The sequence below is a fragment of the Schistocerca gregaria genome, chromosome X (assembly GCF_023897955.1).
Source record: "Schistocerca gregaria isolate iqSchGreg1 chromosome X, iqSchGreg1.2, whole genome shotgun sequence".
In the NCBI taxonomy this organism is placed as follows: Eukaryota; Metazoa; Arthropoda; class Insecta; order Orthoptera; family Acrididae; genus Schistocerca; species Schistocerca gregaria.
This window is the reverse complement of record NC_064931.1, coordinates 513,552,489-513,571,759: the sequence shown is the minus strand read 5'-3', so window position 1 is coordinate 513,571,759 and position 19,271 is coordinate 513,552,489. Positions and strand designations below refer to the sequence as shown.

Genomic DNA, 19,271 nt, shown 5'->3' with positions numbered 1-19,271 from the left:
ATATATACTGTATTGCTGTTAATAATAATGTATATGCATCTGAGCTAACGTATCATGGAAGAAGTTCTGTTGGTTCAGAATTATAATCATCGTACTCTTACAGTATTATGCAACTGGTTGCTACATATTGGCAAGACAGCAGGTGTTACCTCATTCCCCCAGGTCAAACCATAAACTGTTTCCCAGCAACAAATCTTCGAACAATTCCCAGAACCGTGCATTTTTCATAGCAACCTGATCATTAATCAGGTTGCTGTCGGTATTTTTGTGATGGCAGAAGATCTCATCATCATCTAGGAGGTCGAGGAACCTGTCCTTCTTGCACTTGTACAGGAACCTCACACTGTATGTCAAAGTCAGCACCTTACGTTTTGTTACAAGTAAATGTGCAGCCATACTCTATTTCTCCATGGTATTTTTTCTCCTCAACACGTCATGTTCCCCATACCTGATTTCCAGCCTCCTTCCTGTTTGGCCAACGTAACAGGCCCTACAGTCTTAGCAATCAATGTTATGAATTCCAGAAGCATGAAATATGTTTTTTATGTCTACAGAGTGTTGCAAAATACACCCTAAGTTGTGTTCAATGAGCTGTGGGTGAAGCCCGATCAACAGATACTTACATGCTTTGAGCAAACATAATAATGGCATGTAATATACAAGCCATATGAGTTAAGCCATTACCTGTAACTTTTTATGACATCATCTGACTATGTACTTCTGTATTCTTAGCACTGAAAATGGCTAGTTTCTGGCTGAAATCTAGATGTGCATAATAAAATTTTAAAAGGACGACTGATTGCTGCAACCTATAATTTACAAGTCAATTTAACAGTCGCTGAGAGCAACTGGTTTCCGAATGGAAGGTAACCTGACAGTGTAGATAATAAGACGGGCAAATCAGAAATGATAGTTAGGTATAACAAGACGAAAGGTGCAGATGTGTGACAAGTTTTGTGCTATCTACAATTTCACGAAACACTCGCAGATGGCCTATGGTCACATTTTATTCCTACTGAATGTTGAAGCCCCCCCCCCCCCCCCCCATGAACCATGGACCTTGCCATTGGTGGGGAGGCTTGTGTGCCTCAGAGGTACAGATGGCCATACCGTAGGTGCAACCACAACGGAGGGGTATCTGTAGAGAGGCCAGACAAACGTGTGGTTCCTGAAGAGGGGCAGCAGCCTTTTTAGTAGTTGCAGGGGCAACAGTCTGGACGATTGACTGATCTGGCCTTTTAACATCAACCAAAACGGCCTTGCTGTGCTGGTACTGCGAACGGCTGAAAGCAAGGGGAAACTACAACCGTAATCTTTCCCGAGGTCATGCAGCTTTACTGTATGATTAAATGATGATGATGATGTCCTCTTGGGTAAAATATTCCGGAGGTAAAATAGTCCCCCATTTGGATCTCCGGGCGGGGACTACCCAAGAGGACATCGTTATCAGGAGAAAGAAAACTGGCATTCTACGGATCGGAGTGTGGAATGTCAGATCCCTTAATCGGGCAGGTAGGTTAGAAAATTTAAAAAGGGAAATGGATAGGTTAAAGTTAGATATAGTGGGAATTAGTGAAGTTCGGTGGCAGGAGGAACAAGACTTCTGGTCAGGTGAATATAGGGTTATAAATACAAAATCAAATACGGGTAATGCAGGAGTAGGTTTAATAATGAATAAAAAAAATAAGAGTGCGGGTAAGCTACTACAAACAGCATAGTGAATGCATTATTGTGTCCAAGATAGACACAAACACCACGCCTACTACATTAGTACAAGTTTATATGGCAACTAGCTCTGCACATGATGAAGAAATTGAGGAAATCTATGATGAGATAAAAGAAATTATTCAGGTAGTGAAGGGAGACGAAAATTTAATAGTCATGGGTGACTGGAATTCGTCAGTAGGAAAAGGGAGAGAAGGAAACATAGTAGGTGAATATGGATTGGGGGGAAGAAAGGAAAGAGGAAGCCATCTGGTAGAATTTTGCACAGAGCAAAACTTACTCATAGCTAATACTTGGTTCAAGAATCATAAAAGAAGGTTGTATACATGGAAGAACCCTGGAGATACTAGAAGGTCTCAGATAGATTATATAATGGTAAGACAGAGATTTAGGAATCAGGTTTTAAATTTTAAGACATTTCCAGGGGCAGATGTGGACTCTGACCACAATCTATTGGTTATGAATTGTAGATTGAAACTGCAGAAACTACAAAAAGGTGCTAATAAATGGGTAGCTCTGAGGGATGAAGTAGTGAAGGCAGAAGAAGATAAAGTAGGTAAAAAGACAAGGGCTAATATAAATCCGTGGGAAACAGAAGAAATATTGAATTTAATTGATGAAAGGAGAAAATATAAAAATGCAGTAAATGAAGCAGGCAAAAAGGAATACAAACGTCTCAAAAATGAGATCGACAGGAAGTGCAAAATGGCTAAGCAGGGATGGCTAGAGGACAAATGTAAGGATGTAGAGGCTTATCTCACTAGGGGGTAAGATAGATACTGCCTACAGGAAAATTAAAGAGACCTTTGGAGAAAAGAGAGCCTCTTGTATGAATATCAAGAGCTCAGATGGAAACCCAGTTCTAAGGAAAGAAGGGAAGGCAAAAAGGTGGAAGGAGTATATAGAAGGTTTATACAAGGGCGATGTACTTGAGGACAATATTATGGAAATGGAAGAGGATGTAGATAAAGACGAAATGGGAGATAACATACTGTGTGAAGAGTTTGACAGAGCACTGAAAGACCTGAGTCGAAACAAGGCCCCGGGAGTAGACAACATTCCATTAGAACTACTGACGGCCTTGGGAGAGGCAGTCATGACAAAACTCTACCAGCTGGTGAGCAAGATTTGTGGGACAGGCGAAATACCCTCAGACTTCAAGAAGAATGTAATAATTCCAATCCCAAAGAAAGCAGGTGTTGACAGATGTGAAAATTACCGAACTATCAGTTTAATAAGTCACAGCTGCAAAATACTAACGCGAATTCTTTACAGACGAATGGAAAAACTGGTAAAAGTGGACCTTGAGGAAGATCAGTTTGGATTCCGCAGAAATGTTGGAACACGTGAGGCAATAGTAACCTTACGACTTATCTTGGAAGAAAGATTAAGAAAAGGCAAACCTATGTTTCTAGCATTTGTAGACTTAGAGAAAGCTTTTGACAATGTTGACTGGAACACTCTCTTTCAAATTCTGAAGGTGTCAGGGGTAAAACACAGGGAGTGTAAGGCTATTTACAATTTGTACAGAAACCAGATGGCAGTTATAATAGTTGAGGGGCATGAAAGGAAAACAGTGTTTGGGAAGGGAGTGAGACAGGGTTGCAGCCTATCCCTGATGTTATTCAATCTGTATATTGAGCAAGCAGTAAAGGAAACAAAAGAAAAATTTGGAGTAGGTATTAAAATTCATGGAGACGAAGTAAAAACTTTGAGGTTTGCCGATGACATTGTAAGTCTGTCAGAGACGGCAAAGGACTTGGAAGAGCAGTTGAACGGAATGGACAGTGTCTTGAAATGAGGATATAAGATGACCATCAACAAAAGCAAAACGAGGATCATGGAATGTAGTCAAATTAAGTCGGGTGATGCTGAGGGAATTAGATTAGGAAATGAGACACTTAAAGTAGTAAAGGAATTTTGCTATTTAGGGAGTAAAATAACTGGTGATGTTCGAAGTAGAGAGGATATAAAATGTAGACTGGCAATGGCAAGGAAAGCGTTTCTGAAGAAGAGAAATTTGTTAACATCTAGTATAGATTTAAGTGTCAGGAAGTCGTTTCTGAAAGTATTTGTATGGAGTGTAGCCATGTATGGAAGTGAAACATGGACGATAACTAGTTTGGACAAGAAGAGAATAGAAGCTTTCGAAATGTGGTGCTACAGAAGAATGCTGAAGATTAGATGGGTAAATCACATAGATAATGAGGAGGTATTGAACAGAATTGGGGAGAAAGGAGTTTGTGGCACAACTTGACAAAAAGAAGGGACTGGTTGGTAGGACATGTTGAGGCATCAAGGGATAAAAAATTTAGCATTGGAGGGCAGCGTGGAGGGTAAAAATCATAGAGGGAGACCAAGAGATGAATACACTAAGCAGATTCAGAAGGATGTAGGTCGCAGTAAGTACTGGGAGATGAAGAAGCTTGCACAGGATAGAGTAGCATGGAGAGCTGGATCAAACCAGTCTCAGGACTGAAGACCACAACAACAACAACAACAACAACAACAACAACAACAACAACAATGAATGTTGAAGGTATCAATTCTTTACTAATTCATACTGCTAATGGCCTAAAGAGATTTTCCATACCTGTTGTTTTATCAGCTGGTTTCAGACCAAACCCAAGCTCTCACTACAATTTAAACATAACATATTCACAATTACTTCATTGATTTTTCTCCATGTTGACTGCCCGCAGTGACTACTAACAATACAAAACATGATGCAACTACTGCAGGGTTAAAACTTTATTTACATCCTACTTCTTTACTCTTCATGCCTACACATTTATTTCTCAATGTATACACTCTGGCAACAAACCCATTTCTCCCACCGAGAGACCAGTTTGTTGATACTGTCATTGTAGAATTTTTGACTTTGTCAAAGCCACAACCACATGTCCACTTGCACAGTTTCATCACCATCAAAGTGAAGTTCTCAAAGCTGTTCCTTAAGTTTTGGAAATAGATGAAAATAGGATTGGGCAAAGTTGAGTCTATATGGAGGATTATGAACAACAGTAAACCGAAAGTGTTCACACACACACACACACACACACACACACACACACACACACACACTCACACACAGAGAGAGAGAGAGAGAGAGAGAGAGAGAGAGAGAGAGAGAGAGAGAGAGATATCGCAGCAATATAACAATGAGTATAGAGAAGTATTCGATCAAATTCTCCTATGAAAAATTGTATATGCATTGGAGTGCATCAATACAATACTGGATGTGAGTGGTTACTTTTGTCTGATGACCAACATTTTTAAAGTCTTTGAGCTGTTGCTGGAGATTACATATCAGGAGACACTCCACACTGCTGAGATGGCGCTCTTGTGTCTGGAGCTGTTTTGTGGTACCTGGGGATTCTACCCTTTAAAACAATGTCCCAATGTTGAATTTGGGACATTCCACTGTAAATTTCATGAACAGACTACATATGGTACACTGTGCAAAAGTCAATCATTTTTGTTTGCTGAGAAATCTTGACAGCAGTTTCTAGTGATTGGTGACATTCTCTCTTTCTGTTTATTCATTTCCTTAATTATGCTTGACTTTTAAATACTAATACAAAAATGCAGAACAATGTAGCAATCTGGGAGAGAGCACAGCCTTGTACATACAAATAAAATTGTGATGTTTATCTCCTATGCATCTGCTCACTGTCAAGAAAAAATGACAAATTTCAGAAACAAATTTCACCAGGACCTTAGTAGTTACCACAAATTTGTACTAGATTCCTGGAGGTTAAAGAGAAATATGCACAGATGTTTGCATAACTTAATCTTTGATTAAAAATATATTAATTCCTCTGCATCTGTGTGACATCAAAATGATATTTCAACTTATTTCATGTTATATCACCTTAGAGGAGCAGTTACAACATGCAGTTTTCCCATTACGATAACAGTATGATGTAGATGGCTTATACTATGTTATTCATACGAAACACAGCAAGGACATCAAGAATATTTTACACAATGAGGATTTTCTGAAATACTTCAGTCAAATCTTGATAGACGACTTTCACATTCTGCTTATGCCTCATTTACACATAAAACTCCAGGCTTGAATAAAACCCATAATAAAAAATTGTAATTATTATGAAGAAAAATCCTGAAGATGTGTCCCAGAAAAACAAACTAAAAATATAGCAACTTATCCTCCTTGACAATATCAGTATATATAAACTGAAAAATGCTGTGCACATTTGAAATAATGTTCTGAAACACACAATATGAAGGCTAATTCTGCTGTATTTGATTAATCAAGTCTTAAGATATTCTAATGCTTTGAAAGTCACACCAATTCAATCCAGCCCCAAAAACTATTTCATACTTGTCTCCCTCTTAACTCTTCATACAAATCCCAGATGAACTGGACACTTTTAGGATTTTTGATAGGAGCACTTTTTAGGCTTATAGGCAACTACACTTCTGTCCATGTTCACTGTGGGAATGATTGTAATTTCTATGCATGCCACACTATAAGCAGCAGCTACAGTTTCAAGACTCACAGAAAGTTCATCAGGTTAGACACATGTTTAGAGCTTTTGTGTATGCTCTACAAGCAAGCCAAATACATAAAAAGTGCACTGCACCTAAGATCGCCATGATCAAAAATTGTGCCCATCTCTAGCGTGTAGGAAATATAGCCAGGGATGAAAACACAGGTGATCTACCCATCTCATAAATTTAAGAATGCTGAGAAGCTTCAGAGCTTATTTCTACATCCTTCTGGTGCTGTAGGCAGGGCACTGTTCACCTCATAGATGAGGCCCAGGAACATTACAGACTGTACTCCAATTAGTGAGGGAAAATGGTGTTAATGTCACAATATCTGACAGAACCTCTTGCTCAATGGTGACAATGAAGAATGTATAAGAAATAAACTTATTTTGACAGGAGCATTTGTTTTGAGACTAGGTGCTCACAACCAAGTTTTAAGTGGGGAGGCACCCACATTTTCAGCTTTAACCTCTTTTCTTTTGTGTAGTATCAGAAACAGATTCCAAACTATAAGGTTTCCGATGAAGAAAGTACCAAGCCTGCAGAGAGCAAACCAAAATTAGTCTTTCCTCAATGACAGAGCAACATTTCAGTTGGAGGAGGATGGAAGAAGGAAGTCGCAGTGGCCTGTTTAAGAAACTAGGCTAAAATTTGCCTTAACCAATACAGGGAAATTGGAGAAAACAGAAATTGGGATAGCTAGAAATGAGTATGGACCCAACTTGCCTTGAGAACAAATTCAATACCTTAACCACTTCACCATCTCACTCAGCACATGTGGTATAATGGTGTCCTCATTTGTTAGTAATAATTGTCACCACCAGATATTTAAGGTGAACTCTGAGGTCTATTCAATACCGATCTACATAGTCTACTGAAAACAGAATTTTTAAACATAGAAAAGGTGGTAGACGCCAACTTATCACTTATGTACTTCAATTTCCACATCACATGAATTCTGAATTCAGCAGTATACATCATATCTCTCTCTCTCTCTCTCTCTCTCTCTCTCTCTCTCTCTCTCTCTGTCTGTCTCTCTGTCTGTCTCTCTGTCTGTCTCTCTGTCTGTCTCTCTGTCTGTCTCTCTGTCTGTCTCTCTGTCTGTCTCTCTGTCTGTCTCTCTGTCTCTCTCTCTCTCTCTCTCTCTCTCTGTCTGTCTCTCTGTCTGTCTCTCTCTCTCTCTCTCTGTCTGTCTCTCTGTCTGTCTCTCTGTCTGTCTCTCTGTCTGTCTCTCTGTCTGTCTCTCTGTCTGTCTCTCTGTCTGTCTCTCTGTCTGTCTCTCTGTCTGTCTCTCTGTCTGTCTCTCTGTCTGTCTCTCTGTCTGTCTCTCTGTCTGTCTCTCTGTCTGTCTCTCTGTCTGTCTCTCTGTCTGTCTCTCTGTCTGTCTCTCTGTCTGTCTCTCTGTCTGTCTCTCTGTCTGTCTCTCTGTCTGTCTCTCTGTCTGTCTCTCTGTCTGTCTCTCTGTCTGTCTCTCTGTCTGTCTCTCTGTCTGTCTCTCTGTCTGTCTCTCTGTCTGTCTCTCTGTCTGTCTCTCTGTCTGTCTCTCTGTCTGTCTCTCTGTCTGTCTCTCTGTCTGTCTCTCTGTCTGTCTCTCTGTCTGTCTCTCTGTCTGTCTCTCTGTCTGTCTCTCTGTCTGTCTCTCTGTCTGTCTCTCTGTCTGTCTCTCTGTCTGTCTCTCTGTCTGTCTCTCTGTCTGTCTCTCTGTCTGTCTCTCTGTCTGTGTTTGTGTTAGCACCATTACTAGTCTCATTGCTGGCATACTTAAATCCTTTATTCATAAAAGTATAGTCAAATTACAAAAGGCAAGCTACTTGTCTGTGATAGTTTCAGTCTCAATATGAAACTCAATCATTGTAGAAGATGAGAGATTCACACATTATAGCTCAGCTGCACACCTGTATTGACTGAAGAACTTCTCATGGACACACTTCACACTGTGTTGCCACTTTGGGGGGAGGGGGGGGGGGGACTTCTTGTGATTTAGCAAATTTATTTTTATCTGAACTTTGTAAACAGTAGCCCTGCTTGTCGCCACAGTGATAAGTTCATCTAAGTGATTGAAGTCTAGTGCATCACTTTGCTGTGAATTGTGAGAACTTGATTCTGTGTTTCATATTTTAAATGTATAATATTTTATGAGGCAAATACTAGGAACCAGTCCAGCATTTGCCTAAACAAGAGTAAAAACCCACATAAAAACTACACTCAGCTGGCCAGTGTACCAGACCAATGGTCATTTATGTGACCTATTGTGATATGGATCTGTCTCATCTACCTGTCTCTCAAACTAGTTTTAAGCTACATGAGTATGTATACAACTACCAACCACATTATTATGAATGTAAATAAATACTTCTAACCATCTCAGTGTATGCCCAAGTTTGGAATAAAAAGAAAGGATAGGAATAGTTAGCTGAGACACAGCTAGTGGAGCAATAATGGTGAAGCTATCTATGGCTCATAGCAGCCAAAATGTTGCTACTTCTCTTTCAGCAATTACAAACACATTGTAACTTATTTGTTGTATACAGTTTCTTTGTTTTACATTTACTTTATACCTACAAAATACTAATACTGCCAAGATGATCCTGCAGACTGAGTGAATATGGCTACTCAATGCTTTGGAACTGTAAGCTTGTCAATTGGAAATGAGATGGATAAATCCCCCAAGTTACAGGGTCCATCCTAATACCACCTGCATGCCCATCTGTGCATAATAGAACTGTTGTATCACAGGTACCTCAGCAGTTGCACATCAATAACTATTTTATTTCAATGCAATGTATCTACAAAACAGCAAAGATCAATTTTACCAGCTTTGCAGTAATATTATGTAGTTTAGTTCCCTTTTGAGTCAGTGTAAACTGCATCACTGAAATGAGGTTCCAGGAGTTCTGCAAAATAGCTATATGCAAGTCTGTCAATCTCTCTCTATTACAATACAGATCACATCCAGCCACAAATTTCTTTGTATGAGGAAACACACCGAAGTTTATGACTAAGATCACAACAGGCCAGTATAGCTCATACAATAGTGTTTTGTAGATTATTGATAAACTTAAGTGGAAATCTTCCGAAGAAAGGCAGCATCTATTTTGCAAAATATTATTCATAAATTTAAAGAACTGGTATTCGAGGAAGACTAACAGATTTGCTGCCTCATAGTATGACTCATATAGTAACCCTGAAAATGTATGACAAAGTAAGTTGCATACAAAAGACAGTCATTTTTCCTACTTGTCCTAGGTGAAAATGGAATAGTAAAAAGTGGTTAATACTGGTACCACATACCCTCCACTGTGCTCTTCAAAGTGGTCTGTGAAGTATATTTATAAATGCAGAAGGCACCAAATCTGCTGAACGCAGTAGACGTTTCTACAGTTTGAGCCCAATAACTAGGCACATGTTTCACAGATTAACTGAAGCACTTGACTGCTTCACAAACCCACAACTATACAGTCACCTTTCAATCTAACCTACACCTTGGGCTACGATACAGAATTGTGTCACTGCAGCCTACATTTCAAAAACTAATACTAATGCCAAATAAATATTGTCACTGTTTTGCTGCCTTTCTGTTTATACCAGTACAATGTCACATTCTGTTACAGGACAAAGCTAACATCTGGTATCTATATGTCCATTTGACCCTGACTCACCGTCCTGTGATAAATACACGAAATTTTATTGCTGATCAACAGGCATTTTATTTTCTTTCTTTATGCTGATTAATGTGAACCTTAAAGCTTTAAGTCTGACATTTTGAGATGCTTAGCACACTGGACTCGCATTCGGAGGACAACGGTTCAATCCCGTCTCCAGCCATCCTGATTTAGGTTTTCCATGATTTCCCTAAATCGCTTCAGGCAAATGCTGGGATGGTTCCTTTGAAAGGGCACGGCCGATTTCCTTCCCCATCCTTCCCTCACCCGAGCTTGCGCTCTGTCTCTAATGACCTTGTTGTCGACGGGACGTTAAACGCTAAGATCCTCCTCCTCTCCATTTTGAGATGCCACAAATTCTACTCTGGCCTCTTTGATAACCTAATAAAAATTAAATCATTTCTTTATTTCTAGATGTACGAATAGTAAACATCACAACATAATCTCTCAAAAATTCAGCTATTAGCAAATGAATCTTCATTATTAATGCTATTATTTACACCAGACATTTTCCCCTTTTTAATGAGGTTAATAGGTGCACCACCTACCATTAGCCTAGATAGAATATTGTAGATAACTTTATTACGCTTCATGAAAGAGATCCTGAAAAATTACGATTTTTATAAATGTGCACATGCTTGTTTCAAAAACTGAATTACTGATCACAAACAACTGCTACATCAAATGGAAACTTTTCAGTATGAGACCATAGAAAATGAACTGGTGACTGAAAAGCATAAGATAATAGTGTACACTTACCGAACCAGCAGACATATAAAATGTCTTGGCAGCAGAGTTTATAACCTGGTCAATTGCTTGCATGGAGAAATTAAATGTCATGAATTCACATATAGGCCGCAAACCCGCCTGAAACATGGAGCAAATATAGCAGTTTTCTAAACTAATTATCCAATAGTCTATCACGAATACTATGCACAGAAACACACCATTGCTGCTCCCACGGCGAGTCCAGCAAAGCCCATTTCTGTGATTGGTGTGTCAATAACTCTCTTGTCACCATACTTTTTCCAAAGACCTCTAGACACTTTGTATGCTCCATCATAAAGTGCAACTTCTTCACCAAGAATAAATACTCTTTCATCTCTCGCCATCTCTTCATCAAGTGCAGAATTCAGTGCATCACGAACAGTCATCTGTTAAAGTAAATTAATTTAGCAAGAGTCAGTGGATGAATAAAATGCAACAACTAAATACGCAACCAAAGTTAAGCAATAAGGCATCACTGAAGAATTTTTTAATGGGGTAGAAACAATATAGTTGGTTTCCATCCTGTTCAATGAATCAGGAAGCAGAACTCTATACTGAAACAGACACTCCCTGTGGCAGTTAAATGGGTTCCTCCTGAAGGCTACATACTACTATTTTTTTCAGTTTTCATAAAGTAGCAGCATTCTTGGTAAACAATGGTCTAGGAAAAAATCCCACCCTTAATGGCTAACGTTCTAAAAAGGTCTATGATCTTTTTTAACTCTAATCTACATCGCAAACAATGCATTCATGACCTTCCTTAACCTCACAAGGGAGAAATCTAAATTGTTTCTCTGTGCCAATTTCTAAACTCTACTTACCTTTTCTTTACTCTTTATCAGGTCAGTGTTCTGAGGAAGGAAAGAAACACCGACTATACTGAAAGGGATGTTGGGTGCTGAAGGGGTAAGATCTACCTGTCTGATGTAGGTGCTATGAACAGGGGAAATAGGACGGTCTTTTGTACCAAACAAATCCAAGTTTACAAAGAATGCAGACAAATGATATTTTCGCACTTTTGTGTAATCTAAGATAGCTGTGATGCACCAGCTTCTTTTGTTCAGTTTTTAAAAATTGGCTCGTAACTAATGTTCACTTCAATACACATAAATGGGGGTGCACTGTTTTGGTAATGTGGATAATCAGAATACAGACCAGGTAAGAACAATGAATATGAAACAAACCAACACCTGCACATTGTGCTGGCAAGGTGACGTATGATCAGGACGGCACTGTTGTATGTATGATTTCCAAGTAATCTGTCAACAGCTCAAATATACAGATTTAAGACCTCAAACACTTTATTCTGGCATTTACATTTATGCAACTGGAAAATTATTTCCGCTTCCCCCTTTAAATATTTGTACAGCAATACATGAACAACACTGTTTGTTTACACACAGCTCAGTTTTTGGAAAATGAGGTTCTGCACAGTCAGAATATCACTCCATGCCACAGCTAAGTATGTCCTGTTGAATTTAATCTAACTTGAAATATCTGGAAATCACTTTTCAACATTGTGCATCACAATGTGGCAGGGTATCGCTGTCCTTAAATGACTGTACATGAGGTAAGGGCACAGTAATTATTATAGATTTGCCTCACTTTGAGGTATTCTACTGGTTCAAAAACTGTGCCCTAATATCCCAATAATTTTGACTAGGTTTGCAAAGCACTTCCCATGACTTCAGTAGACACACACACACACACACACACACACACACACACACACACACACACACACACACACACACACACACACACCCCAATTCTCTAAAGTTCTATCAATAGTTAATTTCCCTTGTTAATATAACACCACGAAATGGAACTATGTATTCACATTTATCCATCAACAACTTATTACCAAATGTGTGGTCATATGGCGTATCAAGCGAACTCTGTGACTGGATTGAGAATTTCTTGGCAGGGAGGGCACAACATGTAATCTTGGATGAAGAGTCATCACAAAATGTAAAAGTAACTTCAGGAGTGCACCTGGAAAGTCTGTTGGAACCTCGCCGTTCACGTCATTTATTAATGATCTTAAGGACAAAATTAATAGTAAACCTCGACTTTTTTGCAGATGATGCAACCATCTATAATGAAGCACTGTCTGAAAAAGATGTATAAATGTTCAATCAGATTTTGGTAAGATTTCAAAGTGGTGCAAATGCTGGTACCTTGATTTAAGTGTTCAGAAATGTAAAACTGTGCCTCTCACAAAATGAAAAAACATAGTATCCTGTAACTATAATATCAACAAATAACAGCTGGAATGTGTCAGTTCATACAAATAACTGTGTGTAACAATTTGTGGGGATATAAAAATGAACAATCACATCGGCTCAACTGTGAGCACGACTTCACTTTATTGGTAAAATACTAGGAAAATGCAATCAGTCCACAAAGAAGATTTCTTGCAAAGAACTCGTGTGATCCATTCAAGAATATTGCTCATGTGTGTGGGACCTGTACCAAACAGGACTAATAGGTGATAGTGAATGTATACAAAGAGGGACAGCACAAATGGTCACAGGTTGTTTCACTCACACAGAGATGTTGAAAGAGCTGAACTCAGACTCTTGAAAATAGACAAACTATCCCAAGAAAGCCTACTTACAAAATTTCATGAACTAGCTCTAAATGATGACTCTAGGAATATACTACAAGCCCCAGGTCAAAAGGAATGTTCAATACGAGTCTTCGGCTTTGGCCACTGACAAAGTCAATCCCTTAATGCCTGAAAAAATTTCTTCAAGGAAGAGGTACAAGAAACACCCAGGATATGGCAGCACATGTCAGAGGTGTTGGAAGCTTCACATAGAATCTGTACCTACCAGTACTGCCACACAAAAACAGTTAACCTTACACTTATTGGAGCAACACTGGTATGACGCAAATTTGTGATGCCCAACATTAAGGGGTTAATGGCTGCTGCCACATCACCTCTTCATGCATATATTCAAAGTTTTGTTGTTAGTTGGCGAAGCCAACATATATGAAAAAAAAACTGAGTGTAATGACATACTGATCTATAGCTTAGCGCGACGTGGCTGTGAGCTGGCGAAGTTAACAAACGTAATACTAAAGAAATCTGGTAGTAATGACTGACTGATCTATAGCTTAGCCAGTTTGAAATAAAACTGCCAATAACATCACATTATAGTCACCTTATTCTTTGTGGCATTCATCGCACATTTTCTATGTCACTGGTCAAAGCCGACAATTCATATGGAACTTTCCTCTATACCTCAATCCCCTACTTATCGCTAAAATAGGGATTGTGAAGACAAGATTAGATTAAGTACAGTGAGCAAACAGGCATTCAGTCATTCTGGGTGAATGGAGTGGAAAAAAGCCTAATGAATGACACAATGGAATGCACCCATCTGCCATGCACTTCACAGTGGTTCGTAGAGTATACATATGTCTATTACCGTTTATACAACAGTATTTTTGCACCTGCAATATATGGTATTTTTATTACAATACTGTATTTCAGTTCAATATTCCCTAGCCATGCAATAATATTTTCTAATATGTTAGAAAAGGTGCCCATTTGAAATATTTCTCAAATCACTTCAGACAATTTATTTTTCAGCTTTAATCCCTGGTATCTATAATTTGAGTTTGTAATTTATGTTTACTTTCCAGGTGTAAGAACTTACTGGGTCTTTTGTCATGTTTAGCTTGTGTATACGGGTCAATGGAAGCATCCAATTCCGCCTGTCAGCTTTGACCCGTGATGTAAGGTTGTTGTGGTGTGTGATGCCTCGACAGTGCGGAGTTTAGTTTGAGAGAGGGGAGGGGGGTAGTTAAGATTAATAGTTTTTTGAATAATTAAAGGTAGATTTAATTATTACTTTGAGAGTGCTATCATAACACTAAAATTTTGGTTAAAGTGTGGCATTGGAGCCTCCCAATATTTTGGTTGTGGTAACAGACTGAGCTGTAGTTCAGCCCACTGTTTCAGTTAGGTTGAAAGGTGACAATAAGATTGTGAGTTGGTGAAGCAAAGAAATGTAGCAGTAACTAAGTCATTGGTAACACAGCCTAATGTTTACAGCCATGTCATATTGAGAAAGCAAGGGGTATCCAATTCGTAACTCTTACTAAAATTTTTCTAATGTTTTGACTCCAGAGTAATTGTACCATACCTAATGATTAAATGAATATATGCACAAGACACTATGCAAATACCTAATGCTCATAGTTGTACCGCGCAAATGAAATTAGTTTAACTACAATTTTAACATGATCTATCCCTGTGACAGTAGCATTTGCTTACTTATCCTCAGACTTTTCCTGTGGTGTACATATCTGACTTCACTGTATTTTCCATATATAGGTGTTGCCAAGACCAACAAAGGTGACAAGTATCATTCTCCAGTGTTCACATATCACCAAATCTAGACTACGTTTCTAATAGTTCGTAAAGAACACTGAAAAAATCTGCAATTTACTAATAGTTGCAGAAACTGGTACGTCAACAACTACCCAAGTCTTAACATTTCTTCTATTTACAACTGTAAGCCAAGACCACAACACTTTGTGGGGAAATCTCATTCCCAACACACGTTCGCTGTACACCAAGAATATCTGTATTCAACGCCTGTTCGCCTCCGGGATAAAAAGTTTTTATTGTTTTAACACATCTTCCGTGAGCGAATACTGAAGAAGACATCAAACACCAAATATTTTACTGCTCACAGGTACCTTCCATCCAAGCGTAACTTCATTAACACTTTACAGACAGTGTTATAACGTGATACCTGAAGGCTTGTCATTAACAATTGATCTTACCGCGCCCTCCGACAATTATAATAAAAAATCGTGGGGCCCGGCCCTTACATTATGGGACCTGAAGTACTATTCCAGTGGCAAAACTTGAACATAACGTTAAAAATTGTGGTCGACAAATTTCATTAATTTTATACACGTAAGACCTTAACTAACAAATGTAATGTTACTTTTAACGCAGAAACTTACTTGTTGAGCACTTGCGGCTGCAGACGTTGACAATAGCCTTCTCGTTGCAATTCTTGCGGCTGGCTGCAATAAGAAATATTATACTTAGTTTTACGATATACACATTGATACAAAAAAAATCTTAAATAACAATTACCAGCAACATCTTGGTTGTCATTATTTCTCAACGTCTGCAACCTAACCTACAACTTCAGGTTAAACCAAGGGCGTAAGACACAACTACTTAAAAAAAAGTCAGTAGCCTATGTATCCTCGACTCCCTCCCCCTCACTTTACCTCATCCAACCACAATACAATACGATCACGCCCCTACCACATGAGAGCTTATAGCAAAGATATACGACCAGCAAACACGCTACAACTTGTCTGTGCTCATATCTGCACAGTTAAAATGTCAATGTAACGACTTGAAGAAATATCCACACAGAAAACTATGCATTATCAATCTACTGGCTGCCAACCTAGCAAATAATTAAGTGGCTAAGCTCTCTCAAATAATATTTTATTTTCAGTTTAGGACGCTAATTCTAAGTGTACGAAATACTTCTGTGATCAGTGTTCGCTACGTGTTTTTGCAAAAAAGAAAAATAAAAGAAAAGAGAAGAAAAGAAAAGCGTCAGAGGCGCAAAGAAAGATCTTAAAGGTGAAGACACCGTCACGTTAAACGATAGCAGCTTTCCCCCCTTTCATTTATTAAGCTAGTTGCACGGCGAAAGGGAAGACGGCTGGAATTATTTGAGAATGGAGATAATAACATATAATTATTCATCGAAGCTCACAGCTCCTAACGTAATACGACACGAGGTTTACAGTGACGTTACGATTCACAACAACAGGTATAACTAATAAAGATTTGAATTTCTCGACTGCACTATTCAAGAGATGATGTTACAAAGCTATGCACACTGTTCTGAAAAAAATATTTCGCGATGGCAAATAAAATATCTCAGATCGAATAGAGATCTCTTTCATTTGCTTGACTTTGTGGTAATCAGACCCCAATTTTTTATTACCATTAATCTTTCTGCTGTAGGGTCCTTTTTTTTTAAAAAAAATCAACGAATTATAAGCAGCTGTCTTCTTATCCCAGCCTCTGCGTTCTGTACTTTCAACTTTCCACAAACGTATGCGGTTTTTACATGCGCCAATAAATATATAAATAAATTTATTTTATTATTTATTATCTGTCCATTGGCTCCCTATGCACGCCATGTACAATCAGATATATCGATACTTGCATTCTGGAGCCATCAATACCTGGATACCATGAATTCTTCTTTGTATTGTTTAATTCGGAGCTATTGTCAAACCTTCGAAGTAAACACTCCAAAGACAAATTCACGTTATCGAGATACTGATGGCACTAGCACACAACTACTGATGTATCCAGCCGTCTGTATATGGAGTGCATTGGGGCCAAAAGATGGCATCATTGAGATACCGAAAATGGTTGTCTAAATAAATTAACTTCTGAAAACATAGGGCTATTTCGCAATTTTTCTTGGTAAAAAAATAGTTGTTGGATGTTCTCCTGAGGATCATGGTGCCAATTTCGGCCCGTTTGGTGTGTTAGATAATCAAAATCCCAATCTGATTTGAGGGCTGTGCCCATAATCCTCTAAACTGTCTCAATTGGGAAGAGATCAGGTGACATTTCTGGCCAACATAAAGACAAGCAGTAGAAACTCTCGCTGTGTTTGGACAGGCATTATCTTGCAGGAATGCAAGCCCAGGGTGGCTTGCCACGAAGTGCAACAAAATGGGGCATAGAATATCGTTGACGTACCACTGTACTGTAAGTTTGACATGGATACGGACCAGAGGGTTCCTGCTATGAAACGAAATGGCACCTCACCCCAGATCATCACTCCAGTTGTCACACTGTATGGTAGGCGACAGCTTGGTTTGTATCCCACTGGTCTCCAAATGCGTCTTTGGCCTGGAATCTGATTACCTGGAGTGAAATTGTCCTCAGTGATGAGTCCCACTTCAAACTGAGCCCCAACGACCAGTCTGTACATATGCTTCATATCTACCAATTTCTGTCCCACTCAGATAATTTCTTCACGACACGTCGCTTTGTTGTTGTTGAGTATATATATATATATATATATATGCTGTCAAAGTTATAAAATACACAAACATCAGCAATTCTATATTTTTTCAGATACTCAGGATGTGTCTTGTAATTTCTCTCACAAGCCAGCAGTGGCCATGCAAAACAGAATTCACAATCTATATTTTTGACACTAATACAGCCCTATCTATCAGCTATATCCTCTGGAAGTGGGATGTAGGAGTACCTCTTCTTAATGGATGATTAACGAGTGCATGTCCAAATGGCTGAGTGCCCTACTAGACTCTCTTTACTGCATACTGGAAAATTCATCCAGTAGGTCAGACACTCGAAATGAAGTCACAAAACAGTCTGCAACTGAGCCACCCCACAGTGTCACACTAGTTCTCCCCCCCCCCCCCTCTTCTCCCTGAGTTTTCTCCTCCAAGCCATTACTGTCTTGTCTCAGGGGTATAGTGGTTCACAGTATAAAAGTGTATAACACTTAATGTTGGGATACTGTGTATTATATACAGTTTTGAAGATCTCGCTTTCCAAAACGAGTTGACACATGTTAACCCTTTGAACACCAGTTTTTTCTAAATAAATCCACAATTTTTTTAAATTCTTTTGAAACAACAGCGTCTTTCCCATTAAACCACTGACGCTGTTGCAAGACTGCGACATCTGGTGGTACACTGAGGTACTCCTGTGAATGTAGTGGATCGTAGCAGTCGCTCATAGTGTTCAAACCAACAGTCACTGCAAAGATAGTGCTACGTGTTTTAGGAGATTTTGACTTGGTTCTTTCGTAGTGATCATATTGAGGAGATCGTTGACAGTGAAAGTAATCATATCTAAAGATACTGCAACATAATTGTGAATTTTGTACTACTGATGGAGCAGTCTGTACTTCTGATTTAAGTTTGTTAAATTTGAGGCTAATTTTTCCGTGTTATTTAGGACTATAATTTGTTTTAAGCATTATGAGTACATGGAAGTTTCGAGATGTTGGATTGTGTCAAGGCAAAATGTGAAATAGCATTCAAATATATGTCATGAAAAGATGATTGGTTGAAAAATGTATGTCCTAGTGATTGCAAAGTGAAACTCCTTCCTTGAAACAACTGATTGTTTCATTTTTGCCGACTTCTTCTTGTATTCGTTGTTTACTGTGATGATAAAGGTAAATTTTGCGAAAATAAAAAAAAGTGTTTTTGGGACTCATAGGGTTGCGGAAATGAGTAGGTTCATGGTAGCCCTCAGTAGAGTTATTTATGTGAACATACAAGATCCGATCCCGAAATGCGCCTGCAACAACAGATTAGTTAAATGCTGGGATGTGACTGACCTGGTGCAATCCTAAGCTGCTGATAGCCGACTGGTGACTATAAATTAGCCGCTGACGGTTCCACACAAGGTAAAGACGTCGTTGAAAGGTCAGGAAGGGTTAAACACGCCATTGACGGTCCTGGCGGTAGCATCGCTTACACTGAGTATAAAAGAGTAGTGCATTACCTGAGCTGTCATTTATACTCAGGTGATTGGTGTGA

The 19,271-nt window shown here is 38.9% G+C and overlaps 1 protein-coding gene across 1 annotated transcript in view; it reads right to left on the bottom strand.

Annotated features, from left to right (window-relative positions):
* The window catches only part of LOC126297871 (pyruvate dehydrogenase E1 component subunit beta, mitochondrial), a 97,624-nt gene extending 81,062 nt beyond the window's left edge, over nt 1-16,562 (bottom strand). Inside the window, exons 1-4 of the mRNA XM_049989162.1 lie at nt 15,799-16,562; nt 15,663-15,725; nt 10,853-11,059; nt 10,665-10,772 (exon numbers count right to left, since the gene is read on the bottom strand). Coding sequence (XP_049845119.1) covers nt 10,665-10,772; nt 10,853-11,059; nt 15,663-15,725; nt 15,799-15,819 — 399 coding nt within the window. The 5' untranslated portion in view covers nt 15,820-16,562. The remainder of the gene's footprint in view (nt 1-10,664; nt 10,773-10,852; nt 11,060-15,662; nt 15,726-15,798) is intronic.
* Nucleotides 16,563-19,271: the final 2,709 nt, after the last annotated feature.